Source organism: Talpa occidentalis, unplaced genomic scaffold (assembly GCF_014898055.3).
Source record: "Talpa occidentalis isolate TD23 unplaced genomic scaffold, MPIMG_talOcc4v2.1 talOcc4.2, whole genome shotgun sequence".
NCBI lineage: Eukaryota > Metazoa > Chordata > Mammalia > Eulipotyphla > Talpidae > Talpa > Talpa occidentalis.
The window spans coordinates 47,536,120-47,549,996 of record NW_023602073.1 but is presented as its reverse complement, the minus strand read 5'-3'; the positions used below and the strand labels follow the sequence as shown (position 1 = coordinate 47,549,996).

Genomic DNA, 13,877 nt, shown 5'->3' with positions numbered 1-13,877 from the left:
AGGTTCTCCATAGTTCCCATTTGCGGGGTGCAATAGTTCCCTTCCACTCACAGTCCCACTTGATGTGTAGTTTGTTCTCGTTGTTGTTGTTTTTTTCTTTCTGTTGGGCAGAGTGGACAGAGTTGTGGTTGGGGGAGGGTAGCTGGGTACTGGGCTTTCCTCTCTTCTCCGTCCTCTTTTATGGCAACTTTCCTCTTCGGGAAGTTTGGCAGAGTCGCCTGTTTATCTTCCGTGTCCCAGTTCTCACAGGGACCTGCCGCTTTTCATCCCTATTAACTTTTTCTTTATGGGAGCACTTCCTTGCAGTGTTTCCCCGTCGCCATGTTGGCCTCAACTCTGTTATTATTTTTTAAAGATTTATTTTTATTTATTTATGCATACAAGAACTGGGGTGTAGGCCAGAGGTGCAGGGGGTGAGATGATTCACCAGAGACAGAGTGGGGAGCAGAACAGGCAGACTGACTGAAATACACTGCTGAGGGGAGCAGCAGATGAGACAGGAGAGGTAGCTGCGCCATGTGGGTCAGCTCCCTGGCTGGGGATTGATCGCGTTGCAGTGGTTGGCAATAGCTTGATAGCACTGAGACTTGAACCCCTGCCCCACTTGAACCCCTGCCCCACCATACCATTATCATTCATAAGTATTATTGAAACAATTTATCACTATAGGGTAAATGGTTTTCAGGCTTTTCTGCCCTCCTCGGATTAGGATTGCCCTGCTTGTTACGTTGTTATAGTTGTCTTATTTACTTCTGTGGGCCTTGACTGCAGTATTGAGGTATTTTCCCAGCAGAAGCTGAAGCAGAAGCAGGAGAGAGCCAGGAGAGAGAAGGGGAGAAAGATTGCCAGAGAAGCCCAGAGTGGAGACTAGCTGGGGGCTTGGAGGCCTACTGGCGTCCTGGCCTCCCGGCATTCCTGCCTGCCATGTACCTGGTTGCTGCACTACACGTAAAGCTCAATAAAAGCTTGAGAAAGCCACCGAGGGCTCCAGGACCCCTCCTTTATCCAGTCTGCTTGGATCATAGGTGAACCAGCACTGTGGCCATCTTGCCGCTACAATCACCATCTTACAATGCGCACAGAGCAACTTTATTGCTCACAGCGACTCTGGAGGCAAAGGGGAAAATGTGACTTCTCTTCCCCAGCAGAGAAGTGGGTTTCAGGAGGTGGGGTCTGTGGGTCACTTGCTCCCTCAGGTAGAAGAGCAGCCCTAATGGCGCCCTGGAGTTGACCTTACCCCTGTGTCTGCAGCGTCCACGTGGGGAGAGGCATCTTTAGGCGTCTCTGCCCTTATTGGTTGTCCATCCTCACTGTCTGTGGCTGTAAAGTCCATGTCTGCCTGATGTGGACGCTGACTGTGGAGACGACTGATTGGAGGCTGGCTTGGAATGTGGTTATGTGATCTTGCCCCAGGAATGGGACAGAAAGGCAAGACCAACCATCAGTGTATAACATCAGCCTTGCAGTGAGCAGGGGTGGGCACTGTAAAGTAACCTGGCTTGGGTTGGCATCGATGCCAGTGAGGAGGACAGCTGACCAGTAGGTTGGGGTGGAAAACAGAGCAAGGCTGAGCAAGTGGCCCCTGTATTCACCAGGAAGGTGATCTCTCTCTTTGTTGTTTATGGGGTCACCGAGGCTTGTCCTTAGAAATAGTACATGGGGGAGCCTGTCTTACCTCTAGGCTCCTTTAGAGAAGGTCTTTTCCTCTTGCACTGGGGTCTTCACAGCCAGAGCTTGTGGTCTGTTTGTCCTCCAGTCTGGCATGTGGTTTGGGCTGCGCCTACCTCTGTAGAGAGTGGGACAGTCCCTCTTCCAGCGCCCTGTGGGATGGCACAGAGGGCATGGTCCTGGGCGGTTTCTTTGGACATTTGTGGCTGAAATGTCCTGGTTCCTTGAGGCCCTTTTAGAGGACAGAAGATTTACATTAGTTTCCCAAAGTCCTTGTGTTTCACTTGGTCTCATGAGAACAAAGGTAGCTTCCCCATCAGCTGCTGTGAGTCTCTCACTTTTGTCTCCAGTATTTTCCTTCCTGCCTCAGTTGTGGATTTAAGAATTGAAATTTATACTCCCAACTTCAGCCAGGAGTTCTTTGTTTTCTAGTTTATGAGCTGGCCAGGCAGGAGTTCAGAAGATCGAGGACACAGTCCAGGGTTGAGCAGGCAGTGGAGGCCTCATTACCCACCTGGAAGAGAATGACAGGAAAAGCACCCCCTTTTTTGTTATCTCTGACCTGTAGCCAAAAGGCACCCTTTTTGGGTCTCGGAATTGTGGGGGGAAGGTTACCTGACCCCACATGTTGGAGGGCAGAGATCCCGTGGATTAGTCACCCTTACCCATGACCAGCAGAGTCTTGTCCTGTCCCTATTCCTTTCCATGAGTCTGACATGTAGTGGGGCACCTGCCTGGAGGGCGGGTCTTAGGGGCTGGTGAGATGCCAGGACATGGAGGAGGAGCCTTTCCCAGCTTCCAGGACAATATCTGTGGGTGCCTGAATGGGGGAGCAGGGAAACAAGGAGGGGATCTAGGGGCCAGTCCAGGGGGGACAGGAAAGCTGTGAAGACAGACTCTGAGGTGGACTGGTATAAGGTAGATAGAGGATAGAGACCACCACTAATCTGTTCCGCGAGGCTGTCAACCCAGCAGAAATCTCGGCTCTGTCTGAGTTTTCAATGTCTCCTCAGTATCAGCTCCCAACATGCTCACGCGTCTGCTTCTAGGAGGTTCTGCAGCAGCTGCTCTCTGGACTTGTCCTTGTCCATCTCTACCGACACCTGCATCGATTGAGATGTGTCTTGTTAGCGTTTTTAATGTGCTCCTTGATCAGAATCACGTCTTCTTTCAGAAAAGTTGTTTCCTGTGTCAGGGCTTGGGCACCACAGAGCACGGGGGCATGTTCTGAAGGGTCTGGTGACTTGCTTTGTCCTTTGTGCTTTAGCTCTTGGGTGAACAGCTGCAGCCTCCTCCCCAGGGAGGCTTGTCACTGCCTTCCTGGCAGCCTTTCTAGGGCCCCTGATGATTGCCCTGCTCTCTGCTCCTTCACATTGAAGTTTTAAGCAAGCATCTTGGGAAGTCCCTGCCCACACCACCCAGGCCTCTTGCCCAAGCCATGAGAGCTGGCTCTGAGTGGCAAGAGGCCTTAAGGTGATCTCTGAGATCCACAGCACAGGCATTTGCCCCTGGCAGTCCCTCTGGCAGGTTGTTGAGATACACACCAGGATCCAGAATTTGCATCATTATGACCTCCTGAGAGCCAGCAACAGCTTAGCAGTGAGTAGACCAGGATGATTTTCTTTCTTGGATTGATTTTTTTTTTTTTTTTACTGGCCCTGGAGTTATAATTATCTTGTTCCCTCATGAGCTTAGTTCCTGTTGTGCTCATTCCTAATCACCCCTAAGACCACCCCAGGGTCAGAATCTCCATGGACATATCACACACACCAGCTATTCTGCCTGCTTCCTCCTGGGCAGACCCCTGTCCCACAGCCTCAGTCCTGCCTTCCAGGGCCTGGGGCCTGCTCACCTGGACAGGGCTGAAGGCCCAGATCCCTCACCTCACCCTTGGCCTCTCACCTGTCCCTGTTCCCCTCTGGTTGCTTTTCCCATGTCCTATTCTCAGTGTCCATCATCTTTGTCTCCCCTTTGCCCACTAGTGTCCTTTGCCCACTAGAGGGGGGACATGGAAAGTAACCCCTGAGACCACCAACAGCTGAAGTGAATGTCTGTGCCCCCAGCGCCTCCCTCACCTGGACCTGACATGGGGTCTGGGCTGTATTCCCCTGAGAATGGGGCAGGCCTGGCTCCAGGGTCTTCTGGCCTCCAGGCCTGAGTTGTCTCTTGAGGACCCCAAGGTCTGTCCTTCTCCAGCCTCTTTCTGAAAGTTCCTGGGGCGGGTCATGGTGTGGGGCTGCTCATCCTCTGTAGGAGGAACCCGGGTAGGACACTCAGCGTGCACATTTTATCTGTGAGTGCTCAGGGATTTTCTTGAATTTTTTTCATCATTTCCACTCTCCATTCTTTTAGACATTTGTATTATTAACTAGTTGGAATTTCCTGGTCGATAGACACAGTTTCTTTTAGGTCTTCTCTCTGCTAGAATATAACCAACTTTCCCTATATATGCATAAGGAATCTACCTCTCAATGAGTATCTGAAATCCGTGTGGGTAACGAGGGTGCGTCTCCTGAGCTAAGGAGTGAGGTGGGGCCTAGGACCCCAGGAGAGAGGAGGGGGTCACATGGCAAGGACAGGGTGGCTCATATGACGAACACCGGATATTCTACGATTATGTTTGCCCTGACATATAGGTAGGTTTCTTGGATATAAAGCTCATTTCTGGTAATAACCCTAATTTTGGATAAGACCACCCATTTTCATACCAGGTAGTTATAGAAGTGGTAACTGTTTCCTAAGATGAACCCCTGATGAACATCAGATGGAAATAATTCAAAAGCCAAAGTGGCCTGTCTTGGGGACACCTTTCTGAACATTTTGGGGAGGTCTGTCTCCTTCAGCACAAAATAAATGAGGGAAAAGCAAATGAGGGTGAGGATGGGCCTAGGACCAGGAGGCAGTTTATGCTACAGGTCTCTTCAATATGATTGCATCCTGGGGCAGGACATGGAGGGGTGCTAAGGGCAGAGGGGACAGGCTGGTCTATGGGGCTAGAGCACATGTGTCGGTGCGGGAGTGACAGCTGTGGGAAGATAAAAAATCAAATTATGCTTAATTTGTTTTTAATATTTTTTTTTCAGCTCTTGATACTATTGATAATAGAGTTAGGGCTTCTGCTTCTCTGCTTTCACAACAAACATGCTCCTTCCTTTCAGCACAGAGCTCAGGTCGGGTTTACACGTGTCTTTGTCACCTTTATTCAGTGTTCAACTCTCCTGACAGTGCAAGCTCCATGTCTCCAGGGTCCTCTCTCTGCTCCCCATTGTATCTGCAGGGGAGGCAGCTTGGGGAGGCAGGAGCCAGCCTGGGAGAGGGATGCTGGGAAGTGAAGAGGAGGCAAAGGCAGAGAACACTTGGGAGATGCTCCCTGGTTTCCTGAGAAAAGCATTTCTCAAAGTGTGGTCTGTGGAGCCCTTGAAGTCACCCAGAGCCTTTCATGGGATCCATGAAGTAAAACTATTTTCAAAACATCACTTAGACACCATTTGTCTTTTCACTGTTTGGCATTTGCTGGTAAAATTTAGTAATAGTGGAGCTTATAGCACCATGCTGAAGTAGTGATTCTTCACCAGCACTTACCTGCAGAGACAAACATTAAAGCCAGTTTCATTTGAAAATGTCCTGGGAAAAGCATTAGAAGTTATCTTCATTATTGCATCATCCTCAACTCCACATTTTAAAATATCTGGTGTGCTGACCTGGAAGGACACATGGAACACTTCTGCAGCATCCCCAAGCACTGAGTCTCGAGGAAAATATTTGTATGAGATGAATTAGTGCTGGTGGCCAGCCTCGGCAAAATGTCGTGTCAGGGGTTCCTGAAAGGATGAGACGGCCTAGGCGACATGTTAAGGGCTGAAAGGAAGGGGATGAGGCAGACCCGCACTCTTCTTTTTGGTGCAATTCTCTCCTGCTGAGGGGCTCAGCAAGTCTTTATTTATTCATTTTTTGCAAGCAGAAAAATCACATCATCATGTATAAAACAGAGACAATCAGAGTATTCTATTCCCATGGACCTCTCGCTCTGCCAGGACTCAGCTAGACGGTAGCCTTCAAGGTTAATAGATAAAAAAACTAAGCCTTACACTAAAACTCATTATTTCAGCTAGACAATTACCTAAGACAGTTGACAGCCGTCGGTACACCCCTATCAGCTAAAGCCTAAGCATCCAAAGATTCTTTTTATTCGAGTGGCCTTCAGCCGGAGACCAGCTGCTTCTCAGCTATCAGAACTTTTTCTACCTAGAAACTCCTTAACATAAATAACTTCATTTAAAAACTTTCCCAAGAAACTTCTGGAAAACAGGAAACTTCTTAAAAAGCAAAAGCAGGACTTACTGTAATTGTTGTGCTGGATTGCTTGTCAGGCATGTACAATAAATTGTCTCCCATTGTCAAGTGGGCCAAATTGTGTAATAACTAATTTCTAAACAGATACTTTTCCGTGCCATTTATTTACAGTATGCTGATATATATATATAATTTATTGCCCAATGTACTTTCTGATAAATTTTTCTTTTTTTATGACCAAGAAAAAAAAATGAAGGGGTGCTAAAACTTCAGCCGCATGGTGTGAGGCTCTTTGAGCTTCGGCCCCATGGTATGAGGCCCCTTTTCTTAGCTGCTTGCCAGTGTCTTACCTGGCTGGGGCAGCAAGGCCCCCTGCAGCAAATTAGACTCTTTTTATTTGTGGGCAACACCAATCTTACCTGAGGGATAAATGACAAAAACTAAGGTCTTTTAAATTTGGTTAATTAGCAGACACTTTTCTCAAAATGATTGTGTTTCTTTTTTTTTTTTTTTAAAGTTTTTTAAAAATCATTTATACAATAGCTGGGATACAGGCCAGAGGCACAGGAAGGTGAGAGGCTTCATCAGAGACAGAGTGGGGAGCAGAACAGGCAGACAGACTGAAAGCAATGCTGAGGGGAGCAGGTGGTGGGACAGGAGAGGTCTGCAGCACCATTTGGGAATCTCCCTGGTCCAATAACCCGCGCTGCAGAGGCTGGGGACAGCTTCACAGCACTGTGCTCAACCTGCTGTGCCACTGGAGAGGTTGAATGTCTGTTTCTTGTAGAAAATCAACAATTGGCAACTGACAGTAATTTTGCCTGATAAAATATAAGTTCTCAGATAAAACCAGAATTATGAAAAAATGAGTGCATCAATACTTGACAATTTACAGTACAAATTTTTCTTTTGGGATTTGTGATTAAAATATAAAACTTTTTTTAATCATTTGATTCCAGTATAATTAACACTAAAAATCTATGTAACTTAGTGAAACAATGTATCACCTTAAAATATCATGCATTAGCACAAGTTCCAGCCAGTATGCAAGAGAGGCCTATGGAAATGTAACAGAAGAGGAAATAGTCCATGAAATTATTTCAGGTTTCACTTTGCAAGTAACCTTTGAGAAACTACCATCTGTACATTTTAATTCATGCTGGAATATTCACAATTATCTGAAAATACTCCTAGTTTCTTCATTCCTCCACCTGCTGCTTCTCTCAGCTCAAATCCACTCCTCCCTAAGGTGGGGAGGGAATTTTGAGCCTCCCCTTTCTGTGGAAGTCACCCTGTCACAGCATCATGTCTCCCTCTCACAGGCTCTGTGGGGTGGTGCAGCCTTGCTGACCCCACACTCACCCCCATTCTCTCTCCCCATTTCCTGGGGGTTTCCAGGGAAGACAATCAGCATCATCCTGCTCCAGTTACAAAATCTCCAAGGACCTGGACTCCTTCTCCCCAGGCCCCTGGATGGGAGTGTGATGCCCCTCACCCTCCTGCTGCTGCTCTGGGGGCCCCTGGCCCTGATGGAGACCTGGGCGGGTGAGTGCGTGTCCAGCTGGACACTGTTGCTCCAGGAGGGAGGAGCAAGGAGCCCCCTGCGGGTGCAGGACCCCAGGAAAGGCTCATCTCCCCGCAACCTCTTGTTCCCTTTTAGGCCCGTTGTGTTCTGGCCCCTTCTGTCCCTCCCGCTCCCCTGAGTGCTCTGGGCCCTGAGTCTGGGCCCTTCTTGGCCCACCCCCCTTTTCACTCTCACGGCCCCGCCCCTTTCTCCCCTCCAGGCCCATCTCCCTGGGCCCTGGGCCCACGCTGAGAGGAGGGTCAGCCCGGGTCTCCCTCCCGCCCCCAAGCTCCCACTCCCTGAAGCTTTTCTACACCGCCATGTCCTGCAATGGCAATGGCAACCACAACCACAATGGGAAGCCCTGCTACATCGCCGTGGGCTACGTGGATGACACGCAGTTCGGGCGGTTCAACATCAGCTCTCGGGGCCAGAGTGTGGAGCCAAGGGCGCCCTGGGCGGGGCAGGTGGGGCAGGAGGAGCAGGATGAGGAGACTCGGAACCAAAGGAACAGCGCACAGTGGTTCGAAGCGCTCCTGAGGGACCTGCGCGGCCGCTACAAGCAGAGCGAGGACGGTGAGCTTCGCGGAGCGGGGCCAGGGTCAGGTCACACCCCCATTCCCACCATGAGGCCGGGATGTCCCGAGTCTCAGGGTCCACTGATCCCTCGAGGCCGGTGGATCTGCCAGGACCCTCCACGGGGAAGGGACTGTCCTGCCGGTTCTTTCAGTTTAGGTTTATTTAGGGTGGGTGGGGGTGACCGCGGGGTGACCTCCGGGCTGACCACAGGGGTGGGTGTCAGAGTCTCACACCCTCCAGAGGATGTTTGGCTGTGAAGTGGGCCCAGACCTGCGTCTCCTCGGCGGGTATGACCAGTTCGCCTACAACGGCGCGGATTTCATCTCCCTGAGCGAGGACCTGCGCTCCTGGACCCCCGCGGACTCGGTGGCTCAGATCACCCAGCGCGAGTGGGAGGCGCAGGGGAGGGCCGAGCACGTCAGGCACAGTGTGCAGAGCAGGTGCTTCCTGTGGCTCCTCAGATTCCTGAGTCTGGGGAAAGAGGTGCTGCAGCGCACAGGTAAGAGGGGCCACAAGGCCTCGGACCTCCCCTCTCATGGCGCCCCACAGGGAAAACGGAATAATGGGCAGAACAGCACCTGCTTTCTGGGCAGAGAGGGAGAGTCCCCCTGGGTTTCATGTTCTGTGCTAGAGAGAGACTCGCCCAGAAGACACCACTTTTCTGGATGGTTAAGGAATCCAGTCTCTCCTGAGGGAGGGAGGCCATCCTGAAATAACTTCCCTGATCCTTGTGACCCGGCAGCCATCCTGGGAACCATGAGTTTCTCTTTTAAGGTCTTGTTTTTGGTCTGAGAACATTTCTGGATCTGACTCCTGCCTTTCTGTGTTATGCACCCTCCAGCTAGGTCAGGAGCAAAAGTCTGTGTTCTCCTTAGAGACCTGCATCCTCCTACCCTGGGCTCTCACCTGATTATCCCAGATTCCCCAGACTAGGCTGGTTTCTGGACTTTGTGCTTCCTGCCTCCAAACCAATCATGATGTCCATTCTGAGGATGGTCAGTGAGGTTGCTTCAGTATCCATAGAGGAAACCCAATGTGAATTTTCTGATCCTTCTCCTCAGAGCCGCCCAAAACACAAGTGACCCAAAACCCCACCTCTGACCAGAAGGTCACACTGAAGTGCTGGGCCCTGGGCTTCTACCCTGCGGACATCACCCTGACCTGGCAGCGTGATGGGGAGAACCTGACCCAGGACACAGAGCTGGTGGCGACCAGGCCTGGGGGGAATGGAACCTTCCAGAAGTGGGCGGCTGTGGTGGTGCCTTCTGGAGAGGAGCAGAGATACACATGCCATGTGCAGCATGAGGGGCTCTTGGAGCCTACAGTCCTGACTTGGGGTAAGGAGGGGGATGTGGGCACTGGGCTTCTGCTCAGAGGAATCAGGAACCCTTTATGAGACCTTCAGATGGTCAGGATGAGGCTGGTCCTCAGGGTCTCACCTTCCCTTCCCTTCCAGTGCCCCCTCCTCAGTCCTCCATCCCCAACACGGGCCTCATTGTTGGCCTGGTTCTCCTTGGAGCTGTGCTCACTGGAGCTGCGGTGGCTGCAGCTGTGAGGTGGTGGAGGAAGAAGCGCTCAGGTAGGGAAGGGAGTGGGGGCTGGGGGCTTTCATGGGGGCTTTCATGTCCCAGGGAGAACTTGCCCTTCCTGGTTACTAGGGAATATGATCCACACACATGTGTTGCTCATTCTGGAGCTGATTGTGAACACTCACTCTTTGTAAAGCACTTTTAAAATGAATCACCAATGGTTCACCTTATAACTGTGATGATGGGGATCTGTTTCCCGGGAAATGTCACAGGGAAAGGACCCAGCTGAGGAAAGACTCCAATTCCCTCTCATATCCATTCTTCATATATCCCAGTCCTGACCTGGGTCTTCAGTCACAGTTCTAGAAACTTCCCTCTCACCTAGACTTGGGGATTCCTTTAGGACTTGTCACCTGACTCCTCCCTTGTCTCACATGATGTTTCTTCCCACAGGGGGACAAGCAATCAGCGACACTCAGGGTGCAGGTAAGTGTGGATCAGGGGTTGGGTCCTGAGCCCCTGAGGACAGCGTAGAGGGAACTCTAGGGAGAGTCACCCTCATCAGTTCCTCTGAGGATCTCATCTCTGGGCTCTGACCAGGTCTCTTCTGTGCTTCTTCAGGCAGCAACAGCACCCAGGACTCTGGTATATCTTTCACCCCCTGGGACACAGCAGAGGATGGGTCCAGGTTGTGGGGAGCTTTGAGTGGGACAGTCTTAGGATTCAGTGGACTATTGAGAATGTTATCACTTAGTGTAACTCACCCGAATTTCTTCAATATTATTTTCCATCATAGAATGAGAGCTCTGCCTTGTGTGGGACTGAATGTTATAGGATTTCTCTTACCCCCATTTTGTAACTTCAGGATCCTCTGCTTTATTTAATTTTATTTGTTTTCTAGCTGTCAGTGATTGATATAAAATTTTTATTAAATCTATTTATTCTCTTATATCATTGTTAATTTTTGTATAATATTTGATTTCTCTCTCAGATATCATACCTATAGTTCTCTCACCACCATAGCACCCATGATCCATCATTACAGTCTCTTGTGCTCTTCCCTCCCCTGTTTGGAATCATCTCTCTCCCTTTCCCCTGCTGTAGGCCTCAGATCTAGGATCAGGCTGCAAGTTTTGTCTTTATTCTGACCCTTTGTTTGATTTCTGTATATCCTACATATAAGGGAAACCATCTGATAGTTATTTTTTTTTTTTTTAAGATTTTGTAATTTTATTTATTTATTTATTTTATTTTTTTTAAATAGAGGCATGTTTTATTTATTTATTTGTTTGTTTGTTTGTTTATACATGCACTGGGTACAGTCAGAAGCGCGGGAGGGTGAGAGAACTCACCAGAGCCAGAGCAGGGAGCAGAGGCAGAAGGACCGAAGCACACTGCTGAGGGGAGCAGAGGGCGGCAAGAGAGGTCTGCGCGCCATGTGGGACCCTCCTCCGGTGGCCAGGGAGCAGCCGGGGATCGAACCTGCGCGGCAGAGGCCGCGGGCAGCTTCGCAACCCAGCGCTCAACCGCTGCGCCACCAGGGAAGCCCTTCTGATAGTTATTTTTTCCTTCTGACATATCAAGCTCAGTATCCCTTCCTGCCCCATCCATATATCCCAAATGGCATGAGTTTATGTTTTTGATCACTGAGTAGTATTCCACTGTGTATATGGATCATGCCTTCTTGATCCATTCACAACCCCTTTATTTAAAACACAATGATAACCTGAAGCAGGATGTTTCCCAAGCCTGCTGCTTGGGGGAGTCTACCACTTTGGTTCTGCTGCTTGCTGGAGCGGAGAAGTGCTGGGTATACTGCACTGCTTGTCTGAGGTGGAGCCATGACTCCTTTGAACCAATTCCCAAACAATGAAGAATGACCCCACTGTGCCTGCCGGTGTGGCAATTAAATCTCTCGCTTTCTACTTCTCTGAGTGCCCTCTGATTTCTCTCGGGAAATTGCTGTGAGGTTTTTGTTCCCTGATCAGGACCCTCCAAAGCCAGCGGCCCCTGGACTGGGGTGGCGTCCACATCTACAGGCCTAGCACAATCCTGGTGTTTGGGGAACAATTCAGGCGGGAGTCAGTACAAAGAAAACTGGTCCTTAGTCCAGGTCGTGGGGCCAGCATGGGGGCAAGACAAACTTAGATGCCAGCCTGGTGCCAGAGGCTACCTCCCCATGCTACAGGGACTGCTGTGGGCCCCCCATTCCTCGCCCAATGCCAGGCAGAGCTCCTCCTCCTGGTAGCCCTCCTGCTCAGCCAGCTTCTGCCAACAACTACCCAGGTCCTCACCTCCTGGGATGCTGGGGTCCCTGAGAGCAGCCCCCAGCACACAGTTTGATGCCTATGCAAAAAAGCAGCAGAGGTCACGCATCCCGGGGTTCTCAGCCTGCAGGTGCCAATTAAATTGCATGAGTTGCAGATTTGGCCTCGGTGGCTCTGCAACTGCCGACTCACCTAGATGAGGTGGCCTCGCTGCTCCAGAGTGGCCAGGTGCACCGCTGCCTCCTGCTGTAGACGCTACACCAGCTCCTCCTTGCTGAATACTGCCATCCCCTCGTCCGTCAGCAACTCCACAGTGCTTGCCTTGGGCCCTCATGGTGGCTCAGCTGAGATATCACCTGCTGCCTCTGTGGCCTGGAGCCCCCAGTCCTCAGGCTCAGGACCTGCGCCGGCAACTACACCCAAGCTGAGATGAAAGAGAGCTTGCGTCAAAAATAAAGGAGAATATTCCATTGTGTATATATTCCATATCTTCTTGATCCAGTCATCTATTTTTGGGCATTTGGTTATTTCCAGGTTTTACCTATTGTAAATAGTGCTGCAATAAACATAGGGGTACAGGTGTTCTTTTGAATCAGTGTTTCTGTGTCCTTTGGGTAAATATCTAGGAGTGGAATTGCTGGATCATATGGAAGCTTTATGTTTAGTAGGTCAAGAAATCTCCATAGTGGTTGGACCAGTTTGCACTCCCACCAGCAGTACAGGAGAGTTCTTTTTTCATCACATCCTTGCCAACATTTGTTGTTGCTATTTTTTTTATATGTGCCATTCTTAATGTTACTCAACCATTAAAAAGATAAACTCATGCCATTTGCAGCAACATGGATGGAGCTAGAAGGAATTATGCTCAGTGAAATAAGTCAGTAGGAAAAGGAGAAATATCAGATGGTTTCACTTATAGCTGGAATATAGGAGAACAAAATAAGACATCAGTGTAAAAAAATAATAGCAATATGAACACAACAAAACAAAAATAGGCAATTATAAGCCAGAGACATCCTGCAGAGGAGGAGGAGGGAGAAGGATCAGAGGGAGGGAGAGAAGAGCACAAGGGACTGAGTTGATGGTGCATGGGTGCATAGGGGAAGGAAATTCTATGGGGACTACACAGGGTGGGGGGAAGCAAATATTGTTTAAAAATGAAAAATGATGTAAAAAATAAATAATTTAAAAATAATAAAAAAATAAAAATAAAATAACAAATTAAAAAAAAAAAAGGCGAAAACACCAGAGGAGTGATGGTTCCTACCAGACAGATAAACTCTTGTTCCTTCAGTTTGCTTCTTCAGGTGCCAGATTTGTGTACAGCACATAGGCTCCTCCCTTTTAAGGCCCTGTAGGTGGACTTCACAAAAATCAAGCCTTGCAGAGGCTACAGATATTTGCTTGTTGTGATCTGCACCTTCTCTGGGTGGGTAGAAGCGTCCCCTCTAGAAGGGAGAAGGCCCGAGAAGTCACCAAAGCTCTTGTAAGGGAAATAATTCCTAGATACAGGGTCCCTGTGACTATTGGCAGTGATACTGGCCCAGCCTTTGCTGCTGAAATCACCAGTCACCTGACTTGCTTACTTCACATTACATGGAATCTTCCCGCCTATCGGCCACAGAGTTCAGAGACAGTAGAACATGACTCCTGAGCCATTAAACGACTCTGGGAAAGTTTTGCCAGGAAAAAGGTTTGTCCTGGGTGGACCTTTTCCCCTTAGTGCTTCTCAGAATTCGGTGCATCTAAATGCCAGTGGCTACACCCCCTTTGAGATTTTGTTTGGCCGGCCTCCCCTGTTGTGTCTGTGGTGAGGGGACACACTAGCGAACTGGGACTAAATCGGCAGCTGCAGCTCCTTAGTAATGTCCTACACAAGGTTAATGAAACTGTCACCCAGAGGGCCCTGTTCCCCTGGGATCCCCAGTTCCTCCCCACAAACCTGGGGACTGAGTCTGGATAAATGACTGGAAAAAG

At 49.6% G+C, this 13,877-nt stretch overlaps 1 protein-coding gene across 6 annotated transcripts in view; it reads left to right on the top strand.

Annotated features, from left to right (window-relative positions):
* The window catches only part of LOC119252191 (patr class I histocompatibility antigen, A-126 alpha chain-like), a 54,349-nt gene that overhangs the window by 28,875 nt on the left and 11,597 nt on the right, over positions 1-13,877 (top strand). For 4 of the 6 annotated variants that reach the window (XR_008553181.1, XR_008553180.1, XR_008553182.1 and 1 more), the window contains exons 2-7: positions 7,360-7,506; positions 7,746-8,101; positions 8,328-8,603; positions 9,166-9,441; positions 9,561-9,683; positions 10,087-10,119. Coding sequence is in view for 3 of the 6 variants with exons in the window: in XM_054698648.1 (XP_054554623.1) it covers positions 7,360-7,506; positions 7,746-8,101; positions 8,328-8,603; positions 9,166-9,441; positions 9,561-9,683; positions 10,087-10,119 (1,211 nt within the window). In the remaining 3 variants the exon portion in view is untranslated. Of the gene's footprint in view, positions 1-7,359; positions 7,508-7,745; positions 8,102-8,327; positions 8,604-9,165; positions 9,442-9,560; positions 9,684-10,086; positions 10,120-10,254; positions 10,836-13,877 lie in introns of those variants that run through there. The other 2 variants (XM_054698647.1, XM_054698649.1) reach the window with 2 other exon arrangements.